We start from the raw sequence: 23,035 nt of genomic DNA on the forward strand, positions 1-23,035 counted from the left end.
TGTGTTCTTGAACACAATCTTTTTTTTTAGGTGAAAATCGCTTATATCAACTTCCTGAACCACTGCTATGTGGACACCGAGGTGGAGATGAAGGAGATCTACACGAGCAATCACATGTGGAAGCTCTTTGAGAACTTTCTGGTTGACATATGCAGGGTAATGAAATATGAGGGATTTTTTTATTGAAATGAATCAATTCGATGTATCTACAAACATTGCTCATCAGCTTTAATGTGGCACTCATTTTATTTTGGTGGTATTTTGGTGGTTTCTTGACTGAATGTCTACTGCTAGTATGAGTTTTTGTTTTGGCGCAGGAAATTGGTGACTGTACTTACCGAAGAAAATGAGTCAAGCACGCACCAAGCCATCTTTCTCTTTTTTTTATTGTATTGCAACTCAGGTTTGCAACAATACAAGCGACCGCAAACACGCTGACACAACGTTAGAGGGCTATGTGACGGAAACCGTGATGAGTATTGTGACGACGTTTTTCAGCTCCCCCTTCTCCGACCAGAGCACTAGTTTACAGGTAATGACCTCAATAAACAAATTCGTACATACTACACCCTCAATCAGGACGGGGTAACACATTGATGATTTATCAAGTGTTGTAACCTTTTAATATGGTCATTAAGTTAAAGAAATTTGATGAAACATTCATCATGTTCATTTAGTAAATATTGTGTGAAACACTTTTTTTTATTAACACATATGAATGAGATGTTAATAGAAATTTTTATAACAGACTTCTGGGAATTTATACATACATATATATATATATATATATATATATACACATTATACATAACATTGCATTCAAAATGATTCATCTAGTGAGAACAGATGTATGCATATGGTGCTTTGGTACGCAACAGCTTTCAGTTTCAGTCTCCCAAATTTTGCCAACATTTACCGATTTAATTTTCGGTTTCCTTTGCGGTTTTATTTCTTTGAAACAACTTTTTTTTTTTCGTATTTCTTTGAACATCTCTGCAGCAATCACGTTGAATAATTTTGTTGCATGAGAAAAAAAACAGCTGGTTAATATCTCAACCCTTTTTCATGCACAGGTGGCACGTCATATGTACGTAAGTATCAGTACAGTAAATGCCCCTCTTTCCCAACCCCACTGGTGCCCGTGGTCAGACCTGTAGACATTCAGATGGTTTAGTCACACTCACTGGGTTCTGAGAATCGGTCTGACCATGGAGACAGATGCATGTGTCGGAGCTTTCCAAGAACTCTTCTCTTATTGTCTTGCACATAAACATGCGCAGACTTCCCACTACTCCGTTTCACAACTTGAGGAACAGGACTGGTGTTGATCTAGTCTGCTGATAGCTCATAAGTGTGTGCATATGTGTGTGTGCATGTTTCTTTGGGTTGGTGGCAATGTAGATTGTGTAGTTTTCTTAGAAACCTCATTATTTCCATTGAGGTTATGGTTGCAATAGCTCATCATGGCATGTCTCGTTATACAGCCCATTTCACTAGTTAGTTGTTTGTGTAAACAATTAAATAGTGTGTTTCAAAATCTGTCTCTTAAAGCTAAAATCCGTTAAGTTATCAGTTAAATTTCATTTAAAGGTGATTGACTATGGAAATTCAATGGGTGCTCATTTTGAAGTGAACTTCTCCTTTATGTAAGCTTATAATGGCAATTTATTATATATATCATTTATTTGTGGTTAAATATTTATTGATTTGAGCTGTCGGGTACGATTTCGACTGTAATGTCAGTGTAGCCCTAATCACACAGAGATCCTGGAAGATACACAGAAAATTAGATCCGTAATTTGTTCCGGGATTGTTAGATTATGTTAATTATTCACTTATTCACACGAAAGATTGTGTTGAACAACATGGCAGCTGATCAGATGTTAGATGTTGATATGCAAACTTTGTATATCGAAGTGCTTTCTGGGTTTTAAACCCCCGGCTCAAACAGTCCCATGATAGCTCTACGACACACCCCTTACGGCATTGCTCCTGCATTTCGGTCACACAGGGGGCTTTCCGGGATGCATTTGCGTTCACACAGAAGCCAGTCCTGCAATTTTCTGGGATCAGCGGGCTGTGTGAATGGGGTTTGTGATGCCGTTTGACCAAAATCTTGATATAGGTAGAATTTGATCTGTGGTTGGGTTTTTTATTTGATTTATTGTTTATTATTTCATTAAAATGGTGATAGATGAACTTATTTACATTTAAACATAAAAGTGAAGTGTGCCACTGCCATGTCGCAGCTCCAAACAGAATTGTAAAAATAAAAATCATTGATTAATGTTTTAAATATTCCTTCCCCAAATTCAAACAACTGTTTGAGCCATCGTTGCAATGTCCTGATAATGACCCATTTAATAGTATTATAGTGTAACATTATAGTACAAAATGATAAACAAAACTGCAACCTGTTATAATCTGAGACGTTTTACCTCTGACACTGTGTTGTATGTAAACCCTCAACAATACAATCTTTCCTGGAAATGTTGGCTAATGAAAGCTTCCTCTTCTCATCTGTCACGTCTCTCTTTGTTGTGACAGGCCTCGCTTTTGGGCAAAATTACTGAGGTACCTCTGTTTAATGACTTCACTCTGGTTGCACATGGAATGTGGTGACGTATTGTTGGTTAGACACTTCACTAGTAAGCCTGTTCATGTGGGAAACATCACACTTTGTTTTTATAAATTGATGATTAAACCCCTCATAGATTTTGTCTAGACTGTTTCGAGCCCATCAGAAATGTAGTGTGGTAAAGATGTCACCGTGTAGTTTGTGTTTTGTTTTCACCCTCCGTGTAATGGGTTTATGTGTAGACAAAGTTTCGGAAAGTGTTAATGACTTTTCTAGGGACAGTCTTTTCTAAAGGTTTGTAATGGAACGTTTTCACAAAAACAGCAAAAATGTACAAAGTTGTGTGTCTATTTGATTTGATTTCTTTTAAGGGAATTGTTAGGGTTTTATGCTTTTTAAGGTTAATTAAATTCAATTAATTCATTTGCTAATTATTTTTGAACTCTACAGATAAAAAGTTTCTCAGTTTTTAAAATGAAAGACTGTGGGAAAAGGCATTGCATCAACATGCAACTTGAAAACCCCACTGCCTCAAGCATGACCACAAGACTTAAACATTATACATCTTGTCATGAATCTAGTTGATATATCAACATCCGTGCAGACCGTATACAATTTCCATTTCCTGCTGTGACCATGTAAAAAAACAACTTTTTCATAAGTGCATAGACCGCTTACAGATTCTACCCAGTAAAATATTCAAAAGATATATTCATTTTATAGGCTATAATCAAATATATATTCAGCGGCGGAATAAATTAAGACCAAGAAATGCTGATTTAATAAACATTTGGATTGATGTATTGCGACCGTTCCAGTCCCGTGTCGGTTGAATTTCAACAAAATCAAACCTCAGGAGTGACATTAAGTCACCCAAAAGCAATGTGAAATTCTGATAGAATGACAAGACGCATTAAAGCTGTGATAAATACATAAATATTTATATATATATATAAAATTATACTTTTCTATTTCTTAAAAGGGAATATAAACTTTTTATTTCTATTTGAAATTTGGGAGAAATATTGTTAGTAGTTCACTGAATGAAACAAAAATGGTAATTTTACCTAAATACACACCTATAAATAGTCAATTGTTATAATAATATATATAATAATTATAGTATAAATTATTTTGAAATGGTCTCTTCCGGCTATGAATATATTACTTTAAAGAAATATAAACGACACATTTGACTTAAACTGTCTGATCAATTTTGCCCTATATACTTATACTGTAAATAGGGATCCTATCGAAATATAATTAATTTTTAGCCAAATTAAACAATTTTGAAAAGGGCAAAAATGTTATCTTAAATTTATTGCATATAGGAAGAATAATACATTTTGTAATGTTTTAAAATAGTTTTCAACCATTTTTGTGATCTTGGTGTGTTACAAGTGTAGAATTAATACCAGAATTTTCATTTCAATGCATCACAAATTGTGTTTTTAAAGAAATATTGACACAAAATCTCTATGGTCGTTGAGGGAACGGATGCTGTTGATTAACTTTGTTTTGTGTTTAAACCGTTGTGTAGAAAAAACTTTTTCTTAATTGTGTACACGCCAAAAATGCAGACAACTTTAAGAAACAATGAAGAAGTTTCTTATACTTTTCTCATTAGTTTTAATATTGATAATCTGATATTTCATTTTGTATTTTTTCATCTCCCTTTTTCCTTATTCCGAACTTCGTGTCATCTCTACAGACCCGTCAGCCTGTGTTTGTTCAGCTACTTCAGGGGGTTTTCAGAGTATATCACTGTAACTGGCTCGTCCCCCTTCAGAAAGCATCAGTGGAGAGCTGTATTAAAGTTCTATCTGATGTGGGTGAGTATCTCATCATTAATGTTAACTTTCCATGCGTTGATCAACAATTATAAATCATCAGTTTAGTCACACATGAGATAAAGTCATGTTAATAATACAGTTCACACGGCATGTGTCAATACTTCTGGGTATGTCACCATCCATTATTTCATTGTCCTCGATAGCGATCGTATAAGCTTTGTGTGTGCAGTGCATTATGTAACAGCACAATTCTTAACCTTTATAGACATTTTCTCACAGGTTGTAAAAACAACCTCTAGTTCTTTAGTGTGTGAATAACAATTGAACCATCAACATGGTTTAGACTGTTATGATATCGAGTCCAACTAATAACAACAACCCCATTTATGTTTGCTTAGTGTTTATTGAGCATTCAGTAGAAATCTAATAAATAAATTTCCATTTTATTAAGCCAAGAGCAGAGCGATCGCCATCCCAGTGGATCTGGACAGCCAGGTGAACAACCTGTTCGTGAAATCCAACAATGTAGTACAGAAGACCCTCCTCAATTGGAGAATGTCAGCCCGCAACGCCTCCAGAAGAGACTCGGCGCTTACGACCTCGAAGGATTACAGGAACATCATTGAAAGGCTGCAGGTGAGGGGTCCTTGGACCCCATCCGATGATGAATCCGGTGTAATGTTATTGCAACAAGTTAATGGATCATTAGGATTAAATGACACAAAACAACACTGAGACAGACACACAAATCATTGTCTAGCGATAGGTGTGTAACAAGCTCACCCAAATTATTCCAGACGCATTACACAATGAAATCTTAAGAGGAGGGAGGGGTAACGTGTGGCTTGTTTCAGGAATTCACATGTAACTGTATGGAAAAGTGAGTCAGGGTTGGTTGTAGTTCTTGGGAAATTTAGTCTGCCGGAAAATCAAGTCGGTCAGTTTTTGTGAGTGATCTAAGAATAGCTGTATTGCAAGATACAGTAATAACAGAAACAGCAGAACTGGGTTTGATTTTGTTTTAAAAGGTGTTGAAAGTTCTGTTCTACAAATATTGAGAAAAGATGACAGCTTGTTAAAAAAACGATGTTGCTCGGCAAAACGTGCATTTCCTCTTTTACTGCTTTCACATTGCAGTCAAATGGCGGATGGGGGTGTGGACAGAGGTCAGTGTGTGGGGGTGTCAGCTTGTCTGGGGAGGGGGGGATGAGTTAGCAAGTTGCGGTAAACCACGGAATCATTACAACTGTCTCCGCCCCCGTGAAGAAGTGGCGTGACTTGTCGACTGTTTGTACGGCTCATTGACTATACGTGTCTTTTGCATTCAGTTTACCCTCATAAAGGACTGCGTTTAATCATGTGGAAATGTAGGATGTGTGCGCAGGGTCCCAGATTTGCAAGGGAACATATACATAATACTGTTATTTCTTCATATTTAATAATAAAGAATGTGTGTAAATGAAAATCATTTGTCAGGTCATCACGGCATTAATCTAGTCTTGCATACATCTCTCTAAAACCACACGTCTCCACGTATTTTTATTTGAGTAATTTAAGTGCAAGGAATACATTGAGGGGAAAACAAACCTTAACCATCTAATCTGTGCATCATATCTTGCTTTCTTTATGCAAGCTGATATAGCTCCACGTTTCCAAGATAAACAGATTAAGTCATTTGTTTGCAGTTAAGCAAAGTTTGTTCTCTTTGTTTGTGTGTTTGATAGGACATTGTGTCTGCTCTGGAGGATCGGCTGCGACCGCTGGTCCAAGCTGAGCTCTCTGTATTGGTGGATGTTCTGCATCGGCCAGAACTGCTCTTCCCGGAAAACACAGATGCTCGACTGAAATGTGAAAGTGGGGGATTCATCTCCAAGTGCGTTTTCTCTTAATTCTTACATAAGCCTATGTCCCTGGACTACACAGAAACTAATGCCATAATACGGCATAAAAATAAGACATTAATTGTACATTTACTTCAGTTTTTGTTAGACTCAGACAGTATGAATTAATACAGATGAATTAATCCACCTCGTAAAATAGTTACACATTCCCATGAGACCAGATTGGGTGACATCACAGAGTTGCGTTTATTGTTGTGACCAAGTGCACATGCAGAAGAAAAACATTTCACTAGTGTTTAATACAGAGTAAGTGTTCTTAAGTCATTTAGCAGACACTTTTAGCCAAAGATCTCACCATGTGGGGTTTGACCTGACAACCTTATGGTTTCCTGTCCGGATCTTGAACTTTCGAACATCACTACCCAAGTTTTGCTTTAAGAAGTCTGGTCTCTTTTAAGTGGGCGTTTTGACAAACTAATTATAGAGAACGTAAATCAATGTTTTGTCGGATTTAAGACTGTCATTCACGGTTTGTTAGGATGCTCTCTGATAATTTAATTTTAAAGCACCCAAACATGAGAACTCATTTTTCTTTCCTATTAAACACAAAGTCCAGAATGTCCAGTCTGGGCCTGCTTGGCACAATAACCAAAAAAATTTTGACTTCAAATTGTTTCTCTAACAACTCTCTTTTATGGCTCGACAAGACCTGTGATATGTTCCCCAAAGAGCTCTTTGAACTTATCTCCGCCTGTTATCTTTTTTTAAACGAAAAAAGTCATGCAGGTTTGAAAGTGCATTACAGCGAATAAATGAAGGTGAACTATCCTTACAAGCTACCGTATAAGAGAGATATCACATTTCCTGCAAACACAGGTCATATTATGCAATCAAGATGAGAGGTTTTTGTCAACAGGTGTGTGTCCCTGTGCCATGAGGGACTGCAGGCAGAGCTGCGAAACGGATTATTTGTGTGGCCGTCTGTGTTTGTTTTCATGCAAACCAGGTTCTTGTGCCAGTAATCCTGTGGCGGATAAACTGATTCACAAATGGAGTTATATTACAATGTTATCTCATAGGGATAGTTCATCCCAAAATGTTCATCATTTACACACTCTCAGACTGTTCCAAACCTGTATACCTTTTTTTTTTTTTACGCAAAGGAAGATATTTGGAAGAATGTCAGCAGCCAAACCAATCTCTCCCTCATTGACTCCCATTGTATTTATTTTCCCAACTACGGCAGTAAATGGGGCATGAGATCTGTTTGGTTACTGACATTCTTTCAAATATCTTCCTTTGCATTTAGCAGAACAAACAAATGTATACAGGTTTGGAACAACCTGAGGGTGTGTAAATGATCAGAGAATTTTCATTTTTGGGTGAACTATCCCTTTAAATTTAAAAGGACTGAACTGTCTCTCACAGTGTCATAACTATGCAAGATATACACAGTTGCATGTTATTCACTTGTTGCTGTGTTGTTAAGGACAAAAACTAAAATGAACGTGAAAAATATATACTTTTAATCATGTTTTATAGCGTTGCGTCTGGTTAGGAGGACACTGTCGGATATGAAGTCGTATCAGTGTTATTTTTTGATGTGTAGTAATTTAATGTCATTAACAACATTGACGTATAGTACTTTTTGTGTGTAAGGTCATTTTTCTGTACGTAAATGTTCTTTTCTTGGATGCTATGTTTCTTTAAATTTTTATGAATGCATTCTCACAAGCAGGTGTTTTTGAGGTGTTTTCACCTTTAGTCATTAGGCCATACCTTCCTAGTTATCGCTATTGTTTTTCACTTTCAGATTAATAAAACACACTAAGCAGCTTTTAGAAGAGAATGAGGAGCGTTTGTGCATAAAGGTTCTGCAGACGCTTCGAGAAATGATGACCAAAGACCGCGGCTATGGAGAAAAGGTAACACACACAGCTCTCTCCAGCTTTTAAAATAAGCTTATACATTTTGATAAAATTTCAGGAATCCTTTTGTGTGCGTTATATTTAACTATAAGACACTTAAAAATCCGGCCACCAGAAGTACCACCCAGGGTCTGTTTCAATAGACCATGTGACACAGATGACATGTTGGTTTATAAGAATGTACCGTAGGGTCGTATATACGTCACTTAATCACACACACGTCCACACACATCTGTTCATGAATCATATCCTCCTGACACCTTAAAACATTGACATTTTCCTCATGGGTTTGTAGATTATTATTAAGGTCAGAAATTAAAGCCTCAATTCATTCAAGCTTAACCAGCATGAACTAAATATATTAACATCTGATTAATGTCATGACCAATTTTGACACCCAATTTTGACACCCAAGATTTATTTTACCCTTAACCAAACCTCTGCTTCAAATATAAATAACTGGTCTTGATTGCATCTATGGGTATTTCTTCAACTTTGGGCATTTTTATGTTATAGGGGTTGATTTTTTTTAACAAAAATTAACAGGTTTCAACTTTTACACACATTTTATCGAAAACGTTTCAAAGAGACTTTTTTACCATGTTTTATTATATTTAGTTATTATAAAGTGCTTGTCAAATACAGTATGTTATGATTTAGAATAATACCGTTTTTTCAATTTTCTAATTTGGACATACAAGGTTTCGGAATGACAGCGACGAATAGTATTTTCGAGACGTACATACTGTATATTTCCGGTGATGTATCTACGAATACTGTTTGGCATTGCTAGTTGACAAATAACATAAAGAGGTGCTTTTATTTTAAGTATGAGTTTTTTGTATAAAAGCCAAAAGGTCGAAAGTGTGCATTGTTGAAGAAACAACCCGGTTACGGTTTCATAGATGGCGATCAGTGCTTCTAATCTCAACCAATGCTAATAGTAAACATGCGTTGTGTGACTAACTGTTTGGCGTTTGTTTCAGCGTTACTGGTTACTTCGCTCACAACACTAACTCTGCTGTATGCTCTTCTTTTCCAGTTATTTTCCTTTGATGATGAGCTGGATGTTGCTGAGGTTGTTTGATTTAATTTTGGTTTGAGTTTTGCCGTTGTTTAGTTTGGCTTCCCGCTCGCGCTGCTGTAGCCTACTTACAAACTTGCTTGTTTGTTTCCAAGCTTTTTAGCTTGTGTCTGTCAACCACAAACCGACCGTCTTGTTTCTCTGTCCGTGTGTTGAGGACGTGTTGACCTCACCTGACAGTTTCAATGTGTGATAGTATGTGAGTGCGTACATGTTTTACCACTGACCTTGTTTTAGAGAGTATGTGTGTGGTCTTTTAAATTGTGTGTAAGTTGTTCAAGACACACTTTTCCATCAGCTGGTGAGAACAGAGCAACCGCTCAGTCCAGCAGTGTTTGGTGTTGACGTATTTGTTTTCATTCTACAAAAGCTTCATACAATACATTGTTGTAAGGGACAATGTAACTTAAAAAATGTATGAAACTGCCAGTTAGGATTTTTTAGGTCCCTGAATTAAAAATGTCTTGTTTAGCCAATACATTCTTGTCAGATGGGCAAAACATTTCCCATTATACTAATGAGCATTTAACAATACAAGCAATTTGATTTAACATGTTTTGTCGAATATTTGATACATAAACGGAACAGTTCAACTAAATATGAACACAGAGAAAGATATTTGGAAGAATGCTTGAAACCAAACAGTTCTTGGCCACCATTGACTAACATAGTAGGACAATTTAAAATGGAGCTTAAAGGTGGCCCAGAACTGTTTGCTTTGCATCATTCTTCCGAATATCTTCTTTGGTGTTCAACAGAACAAAAACATTTTCCTACTATGATTGTCAATGGTGGTCAAGAATTTTCATTTTTGGGTGAACTGATCTTTCAAGTTATCGACGCGATCTTAGCCTCTGATTAAGAGGTCACCTTGCAAAGTGAAGGATGCAACTGTTGCTTATCACAAAACAGAGCTCAACACCACCAGGAATGGTGACCATATCAATGCTTGTGAAAACATTAGTCTCAGGCTTTTGTATTGAGGCTTGACATGGTAAAAAGCTCTGAATTGATGGAGATCTTTGAATCTTGAAAGAACAACCTGAAATGATTTTCCTGTAAGATTTCTTTGCATTGACCCCCCTTATGAGAAGTAGTTGCAAACCTCTAAGTTGTTTAGTTGATGTTAAAGTTGATGTTATATTCAAGTCACCATTCTGGCATCAGTTTTAAGGACGAAATGCACACATTACAAGAAGAGGAGTGTGAACTTGGTAAAATGTGTGTTGATGACAGTATTTCAGTTTAACCTTTGCTTTGCGCATGACGTATCAATGATTTTTTTGTTTAAAGGGTGTCTGTTTGTGGGTGTTTTGATGTTAAATTAAGGTCAACAGGAACATGTCACTCACAAGATGAACTCGCACCCTCCACTTGGGGAACGAAGGTCAACTTCACTTTATTACAAATGCGACGTGCATTTTTACCAGCAAATATCAGAGCAGGCTCAATGAACAAGGTTTTTTAATAAATATCCTACCATGGCCACTCATGCAAGATAATATCTGGGTTCCCTAGAATTCAGATGTAATTTCAGCACAAAAACAGTGTTAATAACGTATGAGTTTGAAGTTTAAGGCCTGTATACTTTAGAAACTGTAACCGGAACTCAAATAACACAAACATTTTGCAGGAAAGAGACATGCAGGTGCTTCAACAGAAGTACAAGCTTCACGTTTCTGTTCTTAGAGTGATGAGTCAAAGTGATTTCAGTGATCTATGACGTGAAGTGCATTCGATCGAGCTTCTAGCTTGAATTTATTCATGTAAAAGTGTCCTCATCAGCTGGAATTACATCAAGCAAAGTATATGCTTCTTGCATGAGATGACTTATTACATTGTCTTTTGACGTTTTGTGCAAAACATCATGTTTTATGCTAACATTGCACATATGTAAGGGACAAGTGATCTGTTTTTGAAGTGGTTTGCGTGTGAATTGTTCTACAGTCCGCTGAGCACGCTGTTGGCAGCACAAACCGCCATAAACACTACTGCTTAATACGCAATGCGCTGCGGACATGAAAGACACGTGCAAATGTTGAAACCGTCTGTCTAGCATGTGTTTACAAAGAAAAAACCTTTGAAAGTAGAGCTGCAGGATGGGAAATCACGTTGTCTATATGAATGGCCGGGCCGCTCATTGTAGTTCACAGCAAGCACATCATTTTTGCAGGTGGTAGGGTGTTCTGTACAGTAATGAAACGGGTCGCACCACATCAAAATGTGCACTCACGAAAATAGAATATTGTGTTCTCGCGAGACCAATCGGGTCATCGTCACACCCCTAGAAAGAATATATTTTTTATCCTTATCATGTTTGGTTATGTTACGTGTGAGAACTACTCTTGTTTATGTGGCCCAAACTTCACTTGGAGTCTCTTTTGGTCTCTCTCTTTCTGCATTTTTACATCAGGTTTTGTCAGAGTTTTGTCATGTTGCCCTTAGAGTTTCGTTCCCTGCACATGTTTAGACACCATCCCTGGGCCTGTGCTCAGATAACCTGTAACACCTCTCTCTCTCTGTCTCTCTCTTTTTTCTTTCTCTGTCTGTGTAAATGGCTGGGCCGCAGTCTGATCCTGCATGTGTGACGTGAGCGGGATGGGGAGAATTATGGCTTTAGGTTGATGCGTCTGTGCAATGCTGAATGAAGGTTATATAATGGCGATATATTCACTACAGGAGAGAAAGGGAACGGGTATGTGTGTGTGCGCACGGTGGGGGCGCATGCGGTTATGCGTGTGTCCTTCTGTGGCCTTTGCCAGCCAGTCACGTTTGTACACGTCTCTCTCTCTCTCTCTCGCTCACTCATTCCCTCATTTATGTAGGCCTAATGCTTTATAGGTCCATAGCTAACCTGCTGATTTTATTTAGCAATTTCAGTGAAATGAGATTCAGATTTTCGATACCGATAGATGGATTTAATGTTGTCCATAGTGCTGTTGTTGGTATTTCACGCATAATATAATTATCAAAAATATTGTATAAACGTAAAGGCCAGTCGATGTTTAGTATTTCAAAGTCTGCAGAGATTTTTGTGCAAACAGAGTACAGGGTCATATTATAGCTGTGTTTGATGTCTGGAAGGTCCTTAAATGCCCTTTTACAACATGTAATATTAACCTGTGGAATGCACAGAATGTGTCTATGAAGTTTCAGCTCAAAATACACCACAGATATTGTATTATACGGTGCCCCAAATGTCGATTTTTGCCTGTATGGAAGGACAGGCTGTTTTGGTGTTTGTCTCTTTAAATGCAAATGAGCTGATGGTCTCCACCCCCATTTCAGCAGAAAACGCAGGGATGTGGGAGTCGGTGCTTCCGACAACAAAACTGAAGGAGAACGGTCATTAAACGTATGAGAATCGTCTCATCTTAAAAAAAAACGCATAGTTTTGTATAAGTGAGAACATGCTCTCTGTGAGTGAATGCACTTTGCGTGAAAACAACGGCAGACAGTGTACAACTCGATGAGGGCGGAGACATCAGAGTCCATCAAAATTCATAGGGAGGGCTCAATCAATGTGACGTCAGGTTACCGAGAGAATGCCAACAGATAGTTCAAGAGGACAGTTGAGGTTTATTGGGGATTTAGTTTTTATCATTCTTGGGTGGTTCTATACACACACTCCTGACACACAGTTATGTTATGACAACATTTAAAAGTGCATTTTCTGGATTAGGGGGGCTTCAAATTCAGTAAGACCAATGCTTTTCCAATACATTGAAAACACAAAGTCTTTTTGTACTTCGAGTATGTATGTTTTTGCATTTTTGTCTGTAACACACCTCGCAAAGGCAGCAGTTGCTTTTTTATTTCCTTGTCTTAAGATCGCATTGATTCTTTCTCGGCTGAAGGCTGTGCTCAATAATCAGAGGTCAATAATCACATGAGGTGTTCTTTTTCTTAAATACATTAAACATATCAATATTATGTTTAGCTAAAGCATTAATACATTAAATAAAAAAACATAAATGGTAAATGATAGTGAATCATTTTCGGAGGGGTCTCTTAATTTTTTCCAGAGATGTCTATATAAATTGTAAGGTTGTATGAAGAAAGCTAAAAAAAGTTCAGCTAAAACTCTCTCTCTTTTCCTCTCTCTCCCTTCTGTGTGAAAGTCCATAGATTCATTCAGTTCCTTAAGGCTGTGGTTTAGTTCAGGTCTGTTGTCCTCATGTGTCCTGGGTTTGGGCATATATTAATAGTCTGGCCCCTCCTCTGCACTTCCCCGGCCGCCCATCGGGGGGAGCTGTGGACGCATCCGTCGCTGCACCCGCCTGTGTCCCAGTTTCCTTGCCTGCCTGCAGCACGATTCCTGGACTCCCGCCAACTCTCAACCCGAGGTTACATAAGACCTACCCTTCTTTTTTCCCGGTCTTTTTTTCCTGGAATTCAGCCTCTTTACTGATGTGTGACCTTCTGCAGTAATTGCCAATAAAAGTGAGACGGGGCTGTTTACCAAGAGACGCTGTCGGTGGCAAAGACGCACACGCCGGGTGGGGTGGGTGTGCAACGTCAAAGACCTCATCCTAAACTCTTCTCTCTCTGAGAAAGCCACTGTTTAGCTTCCCCCATTTTTCTGAGAAATGCATAAATGAGGTCAGCGTGCTAGATTTCTTAATCAAACACTTCAATCTTTAATGGACGCACATGTGAGATATCGGGGTCGTATCGTAAAACCGTCCAGTTGTGAATGTAAACAATAGATGGAACGAGTGTTTGCAAACCCAGGCATGCTTTTGTACTATTGCCTGCGATGCGGACCGACGGAATCACGAAACGCGTGTTGTTTCCTAGTTACGGTAATTGAAACAAGGCCTCGCTTCGGAACGAAGTCGTGAGAGAATGCACGAGCCAGGTTGTTACTTAACAGACTTATGCAACTCAAACTTGCACCGAAAGGAGAAATGTCCAGATGAAGGGTCAAACATGCTGTTCGGGTTAATTGCTTTTATCACCCGATGGACGGATGTGCTGTGCCGTGGGGAAATTCTCAAGAAAACATTTTTATAGCATGTGATGAAAGTGTGCATTTATGGTGGCTAGAGAGGGACATTTCACATTCACACCTTATCGTGGCAACAGCATTATTTTCCGGTTTAAAAATGATAGCTGCAGAAAGGGAGATTCCTATTTTGGTTGCAGTATTACTCACACAAACATGTCGTGCGTCACGGTTGTTGCTAATTTAGAACCCCCCTCCCTTAGTGTCAGCTTTACTTGAATGGTTCCAGACAACACACTCAAAATTTCCTCTTTTTGTCTCTAGCTGAGCGTCCATATTACGTGCAAACTGTTCGTACCCCACCGTGAGCACCTGCTGTGTATAGATTATTTGTTTGGTATATGTTTTGTGTTTTGTCGGCACAGTCTTTACCCCAGTCATGCCTTTTATTGATGTGTAAAGCATTGAACTTTGCATGTTGCTTGTGACGCCTGCTTTGTCCAATCCTAACGCTCCTGCATGAGTGGAATGATGTTTTACTTTTACTTTCCTTCACTTACTTATACACGATGAAAAGAGAATGTTCAGATTTTACAACAAATTGAGAAACAGTGTGCCAAGAAACACGCGTATTCCCACACCGAGTCTCATGGCAAGACCGAACTAGTTGCACATACCTATTTGAACATTTGCAAGATATAAAAGACGCTAATCTCTTTCCACACCCAACTTTGTATTGGAAGCACTTAGCTGAGTAATGTTTACTCCCAAGTCACAGCTTGAATGCAGTATGGAAAACTCGCTTCAACATTTCTGCACATTTAGTCGTTTTGGTTGAAGTGACCCGACCAAAGCCCCTCCCCGTCTGATCAAACAAGATGATGTCATTTTATTATCACATGACGGTCGGAGCTTCAGACCTGAACGCCGTTTTGAGTTTAATGAGGGTGATAACAAGTGCCGAGACTAATCTGCATTAACTAACACATGACTTTTTATTTCCATTAGCTTGCCCCCCCTCCAGAGCCAGAGGTCCCGGCAGAGGTGTGTCCAACGCATATTCGCCCACCTTGCACGTTTCGTACGCGGCGGTGCGGGAATATGGGTTGTTTCAGACTGTAGTTGATCGTTTTCGTGTTTTTGCCTCTTCCCATTGCAGTAGCCTCTTTCTCTCTCTCCGTCTGAGTCAGTCCTGCCCATGCAAATGGGAAAACCAAGCCTGTGCTAGCACAAACACACGCATGCAGATTTGTCCTATGGGAAATTTGTCGGATGTTTCTCAGAAAATTGACCTTTCCGTCTTTCCATTCTGATCAAATTGGACCTTTTGGCTCCTTTAAAGGGTGAGGTGTGCGTGCATGTGCTGTGTATATGTAACAGAGAAAGAGAAAGAGGGAAGAGAAGCAGTCCAAGTGTTTTTCCATGGCTAATGGGGGCATGAGCGCCAGTGTGTGTCAGTAGTACACAAGCTCCATTATGTAATCTGGATAAAAGTTGATTTTTTTCCCCTCTTCTGTCCTCTCGCTGCATTTCTGGCTTAGGCGCCCTGTGTGGCGCTTATGTAATGAACATGGTTTGATTCCTGCTGTTGCAGCAGTTAAAGCAAGGCTACAGTCAAACAGATGGTTGTTCGAATAGGTCAGCGGAGCATGATGCATATTTCTGCTGCCAAATGATCTTCCTGTTACATTTTATTGAATTTATATTAAAAAATAGTTCACTCAGGCATGAAGATCATTTAACAGTTCGTTTTTGGGTGAGCTGTTTCTTTGAAAGGTAAGGGAGTTCAAAAAAGTTCTTAAAGGGATAGTCCACCAAAAAAATATGTTGTTCAAAACCTGTATATGACTTTTTTTGCTGTGGAACAAAAAAGTAGATATTTTGAGAAATGTCTATCCATACAATGGAAGTCAACAGGGGCCAATGTTGTTCGGCTGCCAACAGTCTTTAAAATATCTTATTTATGGTTCTAAAAAAGTCAGAAAGGTTTGAAATGACCTGAGGATGAGTTGACTTCGCACTTTTTTAGGAAAAAATAAAACATGCTCGCAACTTTGTGGTTACAAATAGCAGCCGGCAATATTCAAAGATAGCATTTGTGCACGAAGGCAGCTTAGAGAGACAGGCTTCATAGGGAGTGTAACGAAAGTCTGTTTGAATTACCATAATTTGTTTGATTGCAATAACCAATCATAAAAACTACAATACTAATTTCTCGCTAGAAATGCAATCAGAAGTTATTGAAACTGAAAATTAAACTTACATTTATACAAAAAGATGTTATTTTTTTCGACCAATCACGCTCCGCGCATGTTGTTATGGAAGCGACAGGTCCCTGTCATTGGTCTGCTGTGAAAAGGTGCTTGATGTAGGCCGTTTTTTACGGAAAACTTTACCTTTTTTCAACCTCAAAGACGCTCTGAGCTGCAGAAAAAGACACTGCCGTTTATAAACGCTTTCTTTGAAAACACGGTATCTACATAAGTTTATAATGTAAAACCGACAAAAAAAAAGAAGTGTGAACACGTACTTAAGTGATGAAGAATATCTTTTTGGGGGAACTAAGTAAAGTACAGTAAGTAAATCATTTGTTTGCTTCCTGTAACTCCTTTCCCCACATTTTTTCAGGGATTATTGTGTAACACCTAAACCAACGCTTAACATGTTCCTTTCCTCTGCCTGACATTCCCCGGTTCCTTCCGTCCTCCGTCACACACTCATACACACACACACCATGCCTCTCATTTAACTGCATGATGTAATCTGCCCTACTTTTCTCGTGCATGTCAGAAAAGTGACTAATGTTCAGTCTTGACCCCTTTCCTTTTTATGCCTCTCCTTTCTTTTTCCTCCCTTTCTGTTTGTGCTTTTCTAACTCACGTCACTCAGGAGCTCGATCCAAACCAGCCCCAGAAGCTACTGGAGGATCAGAGGAGGGTAGGTACTGTAAAGACGGGCCATGCGGTGAGCATTCGCCCATCAGAGCGCTCGGCCGTCGCATCCCGACTGTCTGCTCGGAATGAGCGACAGTATCACTGAGGATTGTGTGTTTGGTCTTTAAGTCTATTGGTGGTGATGGATTCATGAACACGTTTCAGAGATGTCTTGATGTCACGTTTTATTTGTGTCCACCGGGTTTGAGGGTGTTTTGGGTGAGTTGGGATGTGGTTGTCTGTGTAAGCGCTGAATGAGGATCAGTATTATATTGATCTGTTGTCTTGTGTCCAAGGCCTCGGGTATTATGTGGACTAAGGGAAGGGATTTGTTTTTTTATCAGATACAATCTTCTTCTCTGATCTCTTTTTGACAACACAAAACTATGAGGAGGAGAGATTGGTCCTTACAGGCTGTATATACAAAACATTATAAAGATATGCTGAATACAGTATTGTAAGATGATAATGTCCAAAATTGCACCTTTTAAGCAGTTATACGTAACCATTGTTATATAACATTAGATTATTGGATGTATTCATTTGTGTATTCTAGTTATATAACACTTTATCATTTATTTTAATGCATGCTCTTTAAAGGTGTGTGAATAGATATTATAATTTTAATTACATATCTTTATTAAATTTAAAAACACACACATTATAAGATATTATGCCTTATCCAAAACTAAAGGATTTTTTTCTTTCCTTTTGGTGAAAGGACTCATTTTATGTTGTCTGTCAAGGTGGCACATTGAGATGTTCGGTTATATTGTGTGTCATAATGCTCCTCCCATGACCCAGCCCCATCATCTGTTGTCAGGGCGAAGCTTTGAGGCAAGTTCTGGTAAACCGTTACTATGGCAACGTCAAGCAAGGAGGCAGGCGAGAGAGTGCGACCAATTTCAGCAATGGGCCGCTCACACCCGTGGGACAGACAAAGACTCCTACAGGTTTGTGTGCGTCTGTTGCTACAGCGATTTCTTTCCTCGTCCACTTTCCTTTTGCTTGCGTGTTACGTGTCCCCTACGAGTCTGAGCCTGTTGCCAGGTGACAAGAACAGGGCACCCACACTTCCTGTGTGAATAGGCTCCAGACGTACCTGCCCGAGAGGGAAAGTCTAGTGTGTGTGTTAATGTCACTGGCGAGAATGACACCACATGAGAGGATCTCTCAAAATGCGTTTTGTATGTCCCGTTTGGCTCATGCCGTGCATTATGAAATCAGACATATTAGGAATTAATTCAGATTGTTTGGATGCGTTTGGCCACATGTTTGTGCACATAGCCAACTAGCATATGTGTAATTATGATTCTGTATTATGTAAACAACTTATTTTGAGAATGTACTGTTAATTTATATTGCCACCTTTTTTGAAATTTTCATCATTGTCTTTCCAAAACCTTGGATGTACAAATTGTTCAGGAAATTAAAAAAACACTGTACTTTTTAAATGAAACGGGGTTGTCAAAGTTGCCAGGCATTTTTTTATACTTTTTATTGGTGAGATATTTGCAAAACCCAGCAACAAACATAAATGGTGACTATTAAAAATGAAATATGGAAAAATTTAAATCAAGAAATATGGAGATACAAGGTTTCAGAAGAATATGCTATGAGATGCAAGCATTCAAAATATTGTAATTTTTCACAGTTACAGCCATTGTAGATAGTAATTATTGATATTTATTGTATTTGTTGGATACAAGATGGCATATCAGGGAATATGAGTTTAATAAAATAATTAAAAAAGTCAAAAATAATTAAAAGTCAAAATAGTTAAATGCACAGAAAAGCAAAATACTCACAGGAAATAAATCAGGACACAAAGGTAGGAAATAATAAATTATTATTAGTTGACTAAATATTGATAAATATTGTGTGCGTTTACACCCGGTCACTGTCATTTGTTTATTTTTACACCCCTGCTTGTGATATTCTTGTGTTCTTTTTATACATCAAATTCCTTTTAACCCTTAAATCCCATTTCTTCTCCCAGGGGCTGGTGGAGGTTCAGTTGGGACTCGAGGTGAGATAAGCTTGGCTGAGGTGCAGTGTCACCTGGATAGGGAGGGTGCATCTGACCTTGTCATCGACCTTATTATGAACGCCACCAGTGACCGAATCTTCCAGGAAAGCATCCTCTTGGCCATCGCCCTCCTGGAGGGGGGAAATCCAGTCATACAGGTGATAATTCTTCTCATTCATTTGAAATGATTTTCAAGCTTAAGCTCATTTCTCATGGTTATCGGCGTATCGCAATTCATGTAAACACGAGTACTGTTGCCGATGCACAGTCCATTTCAGGTGGTGTGGGAATTGTGGTCGGCTGATCCAGTTTTGGTTTCATTACCATCTGAATGATGATGTCCCAGGCTTTATCTGAATTGCTTTGTTTGATGTTAGTTAAAGTGTTTTGGCATATCATGTCTATGTTGGACAGCTGAATCTTTTATTTGAGACACAGGCTGTCCTCCCCTGGTGCAAAACAGGAAGAGGGAAGGACATCTCGCATGGATTTGAGATAAAAGGCATAATAAGGCTCGACAGATGGCACTGATAGTTCAGGTCACTAAGAAGTCAGCGGGTAAATTAGAAGTGAATGTAGTGTATGAATATGTATAAATGAATTCCAGAACATTTGTGTACTCCAGAAAGTATGCATGTTATATACTGGAAGTGTGATATTCCAATGTTATGACAGAGGGTTGTACATGCCCTCGGCCAGCAAGGGTTTGCGGGTATAGTGAGGTTGCCATGGCAATCCCAACAGTCAGCTCCAGGCTGAGGACAAAGAGGGTGATGCTCGGTGCTGGAGTCAGCGGGGGCTGTTTCGCTTCTCCGACAGTTACATCTGGCAGCCTGGCAGGCCCGCTCTATGTGCTCACGCATGTGTTTTCTGTCAGTGCTTTTGTAAACAGGCCGGTTGCATAATCAGCTCTTTTATTTGCATGGCCTTTCGCTTGATGATACTTAGGCTTCCCAACAGGCACACGCAAAGGCTCACATGACTGGATTACATAAGCCAAGCCCTGCATTGTGAATAATGCAGGAAACACTCTTCTCAGCTCCTCCGCTGGGCTTAACTGGGTCACTTTGAGTTGCTAAGAGACTGATAAAGTGCTCGTAATGACCAAAAATAGCCCATAATCACAGAACTTTAACACTTTTAGATTCCTGTGTAGCAGCTTTGTTTGCCCTTCAAATGGTGTTAGAATCAATCCCACAAAATCTTGTTAAGAACACGTTTGAGTCACATTTTAAAGTCGATTTTCATTTTGCATCAAAGAAATGATCATATAATGTCATGACATTTATCACATTTGTCCTTAAAATACATTTTGAACTTTAGACTTTTAAGAGTTTTTCTTATGTTTCTAAATAATTGATATTGTGGTGATGTTCAGACGTGTTCTCGGCAGGTTAGATGAGTTTCACTCTTTAATCACAGATAATGTGTTACGAGGCTTTCTCGCTCGTCTGCATGGGTACGCTGGGTTAGATTGGTCAAACATTCAGCAGCAGTGCAGGGGTTTGTGGATAACCTGCATGACACATTTGCAGCCGGTTTGCAGAGTCATTCGGGTGTCTTTTGAAGGATGTGAAGAAACCACATGAAAGAAAGAGAGAAAGAGGGGTAGTCTGCTCTTTTAAAGAGCTGGTGCGCGGGGTGACATTCTCTACTGTTAACAGGGGAATTACTGAGTTTACTCATTGTAAATCAACTTCTTTGATGAGAATTTTGGTCGGTCGACTGCTACAAACGTCTGCTCGACACTCTAGATTTAGTAGATTTGACCTTTTCTCACCTAGCTATTTCATGTGAGTGAACCAACCTGTTAGGAAAATGTCTCGTTCATATTTCTCCCTGGAAAACAGCTTTTCACATTGTTGTGATATATTATTTCAAAGTCATTTTTGACAATGATGAAAATGGCCGAGATTGACTGGAGGGGGAGTCAAATTGAGGACATTTAAGTAAGGGATAATGTACAGGCAGCCGGTTGTTATCGCAGAAATTATTTCGCAAAAACAGCCGGTTGCTTGTACATCGTCCCGCTTATTACACGGCCACTTGACACATGAGACATTAATTATTTTATTAACTCATTTTTACCTAACGGAGACCTTCCGCGAGGAAAAGCCATTTACTTTCGGCTTTAAGGTAAGAGATGACGTTGAAATGTCATAAACAGGCAATTTGTAAATATAATGTCATATAATGACATATTTATAGTTAATTTGTAAAACAAACTGTCAAAATGATTTGCTGCATCCAGGTCACCGTGTGTTATTAGTTTTAAGAGGTTGTTATCTGGGAATAACAAACCTGCAAATGTTGCGACTGGCCAATCGGAATGAAGCATTCCAACAAGCCGTGGAATAATATATTAGACCATAATATAGATGCAGAAAAACTCAGCAAACCAAAACTCCAACAATATAAAAAAAATTAGTCTTTCACGTATAGTGTGAGATTTTAAAGTCCCAGTGAATTTAAAATTACAATGCCTATTTTTTCATGAAATATTGCAGCGTTTATTGTGAATAGTTTATCAATGTGAGTCTTTCTCTTTTAAAAAATCGTGTGCCCTCATAAAACTACCGTTAAAATCTGAAAAGTCACTTGCGTCCTGTAATGACTATCCATTTTAAATGATGGATATTAGTCTGTGTACAATGCATATTAACTTTGTATGTATAAAGACATACACGTATGCATATTTAAAAAATATTTACGGGTTAAATACACTTTTTTATTTTTCTTAAATATATGCATGTATGTGTATGTTTTATAAATACAAATATGCACAGTACACAGACATATACTGTATTATGGAGACACAAACTTTTATTCTAGATCCGATTATGTTTGACAGCGCTAATGTTTCTTCTACTATGTTTTTTTTTTTGGCCGTGCACCCACTTTAGGTTGATGTGTGTGCTTTTGTTTTTTACTATATTTATGTTTGACCTATGCATAAAGTTTGAAAGCTATTACTGTATGTGGATAAAAGACGATCAATTCAGTTATCAATTCAGTTAGCCGAGCTTGCAAGACACAAGCAAAGCCCCGAACGTTATGGGAAACACCAACAAACAAACCTAAAAACACTGCAACCTTTGCAAATGCTTTGAAGTGTGCTAGATCAGAACAAGAGGGTTTCTAAAGTTGTGTAGAGTCTGAAACTATAGTACAGGATTTTGTACTATTTAAAGGATAGAAGCAGTGTGATTGGATGAGGGTAGCAAACAATCTGGGGTGCGTTTCCCGAACAACGATAACTCGCTGGTTAACCACCATAGTACGATGGATCGTTTGAGAAACTAACAAGCTTCTCACGACTGTTTCCCGAAAACATAGTAACTTTGTCGCACATCTGTCGTATGAACCATGTTGGTTCAACAATATAGTTGATGTCACATAGGCGGTGAAACAAACATAAAAAGTTTAAATCGATGTTATGTCATATTATTGCTGAACCTTGCTTCTGAAATCAATTTTTGTGATCGTATTTTTGTTCTATATTGTTTTATTTCGCAATATTTAACTCCTTCGTAAGTTTCCTCCCACCCAACTCCGCCCATGCATTCCCAAGGGTCCTAGAGCAAGTAGGCCCAGGTGCTTAAGCACTTTAAAGAACAAGGCTTCTATTTTCTCGACAAACTAAAAGATGTTAAATTAAATTTGTATATTTAGAAGGGTGGATATAGAATGGTCTGCTTTTGCTTGCTTACATTGCTCAAAAGCATGATTGACAGTATGCAAGTCTACTTGTCACAATAATAAGGAACTATGCTTCTAACCACAACTCTAGACCTCTAGTTCCCACCATGTAACTTTGCTATGCTGCTTGCGATTGATCGTTTGAACAAGGGTTTCAGGAAACACTTGAATTGTTGAACTAAGATGAAACGACGGATCTTGC

At 38.6% G+C, this 23,035-nt stretch overlaps 1 protein-coding gene across 10 annotated transcripts in view; it reads left to right on the forward strand.

Annotated features, from left to right (window-relative positions):
- itpr1b (inositol 1,4,5-trisphosphate receptor, type 1b) overlaps positions 1-23,035 on the forward strand; it is a 93,049-nt gene that overhangs the window by 35,118 nt on the left and 34,896 nt on the right. For 4 of the 10 annotated variants that reach the window (XM_056735679.1, XM_056735680.1, XM_056735682.1 and 1 more), the window contains exons 34-44: positions 31-156; positions 404-532; positions 4,290-4,410; positions 4,823-5,007; positions 6,096-6,244; positions 8,026-8,137; positions 9,183-9,218; positions 15,181-15,216; positions 17,062-17,109; positions 17,929-18,058; positions 19,105-19,292. In XM_056735679.1, coding sequence (XP_056591657.1) covers positions 31-156; positions 404-532; positions 4,290-4,410; positions 4,823-5,007; positions 6,096-6,244; positions 8,026-8,137; positions 9,183-9,218; positions 15,181-15,216; positions 17,062-17,109; positions 17,929-18,058; positions 19,105-19,292 — 1,260 coding nt within the window. The remainder of the gene's footprint in view (positions 1-30; positions 157-403; positions 533-4,289; positions 4,411-4,822; positions 5,008-6,095; positions 6,245-8,025; positions 8,138-9,182; positions 9,219-15,180; positions 15,217-17,061; positions 17,110-17,928; positions 18,059-19,104; positions 19,293-23,035) is intronic. The other 6 variants (XM_056735686.1, XM_056735687.1, XM_056735688.1 and 3 more) reach the window with 4 other exon arrangements.

The sequence above is a fragment of the Triplophysa dalaica genome, chromosome 21, assembly GCF_015846415.1.
Source record: "Triplophysa dalaica isolate WHDGS20190420 chromosome 21, ASM1584641v1, whole genome shotgun sequence".
Lineage (NCBI taxonomy): Eukaryota > Metazoa > Chordata > Actinopteri > Cypriniformes > Nemacheilidae > Triplophysa > Triplophysa dalaica.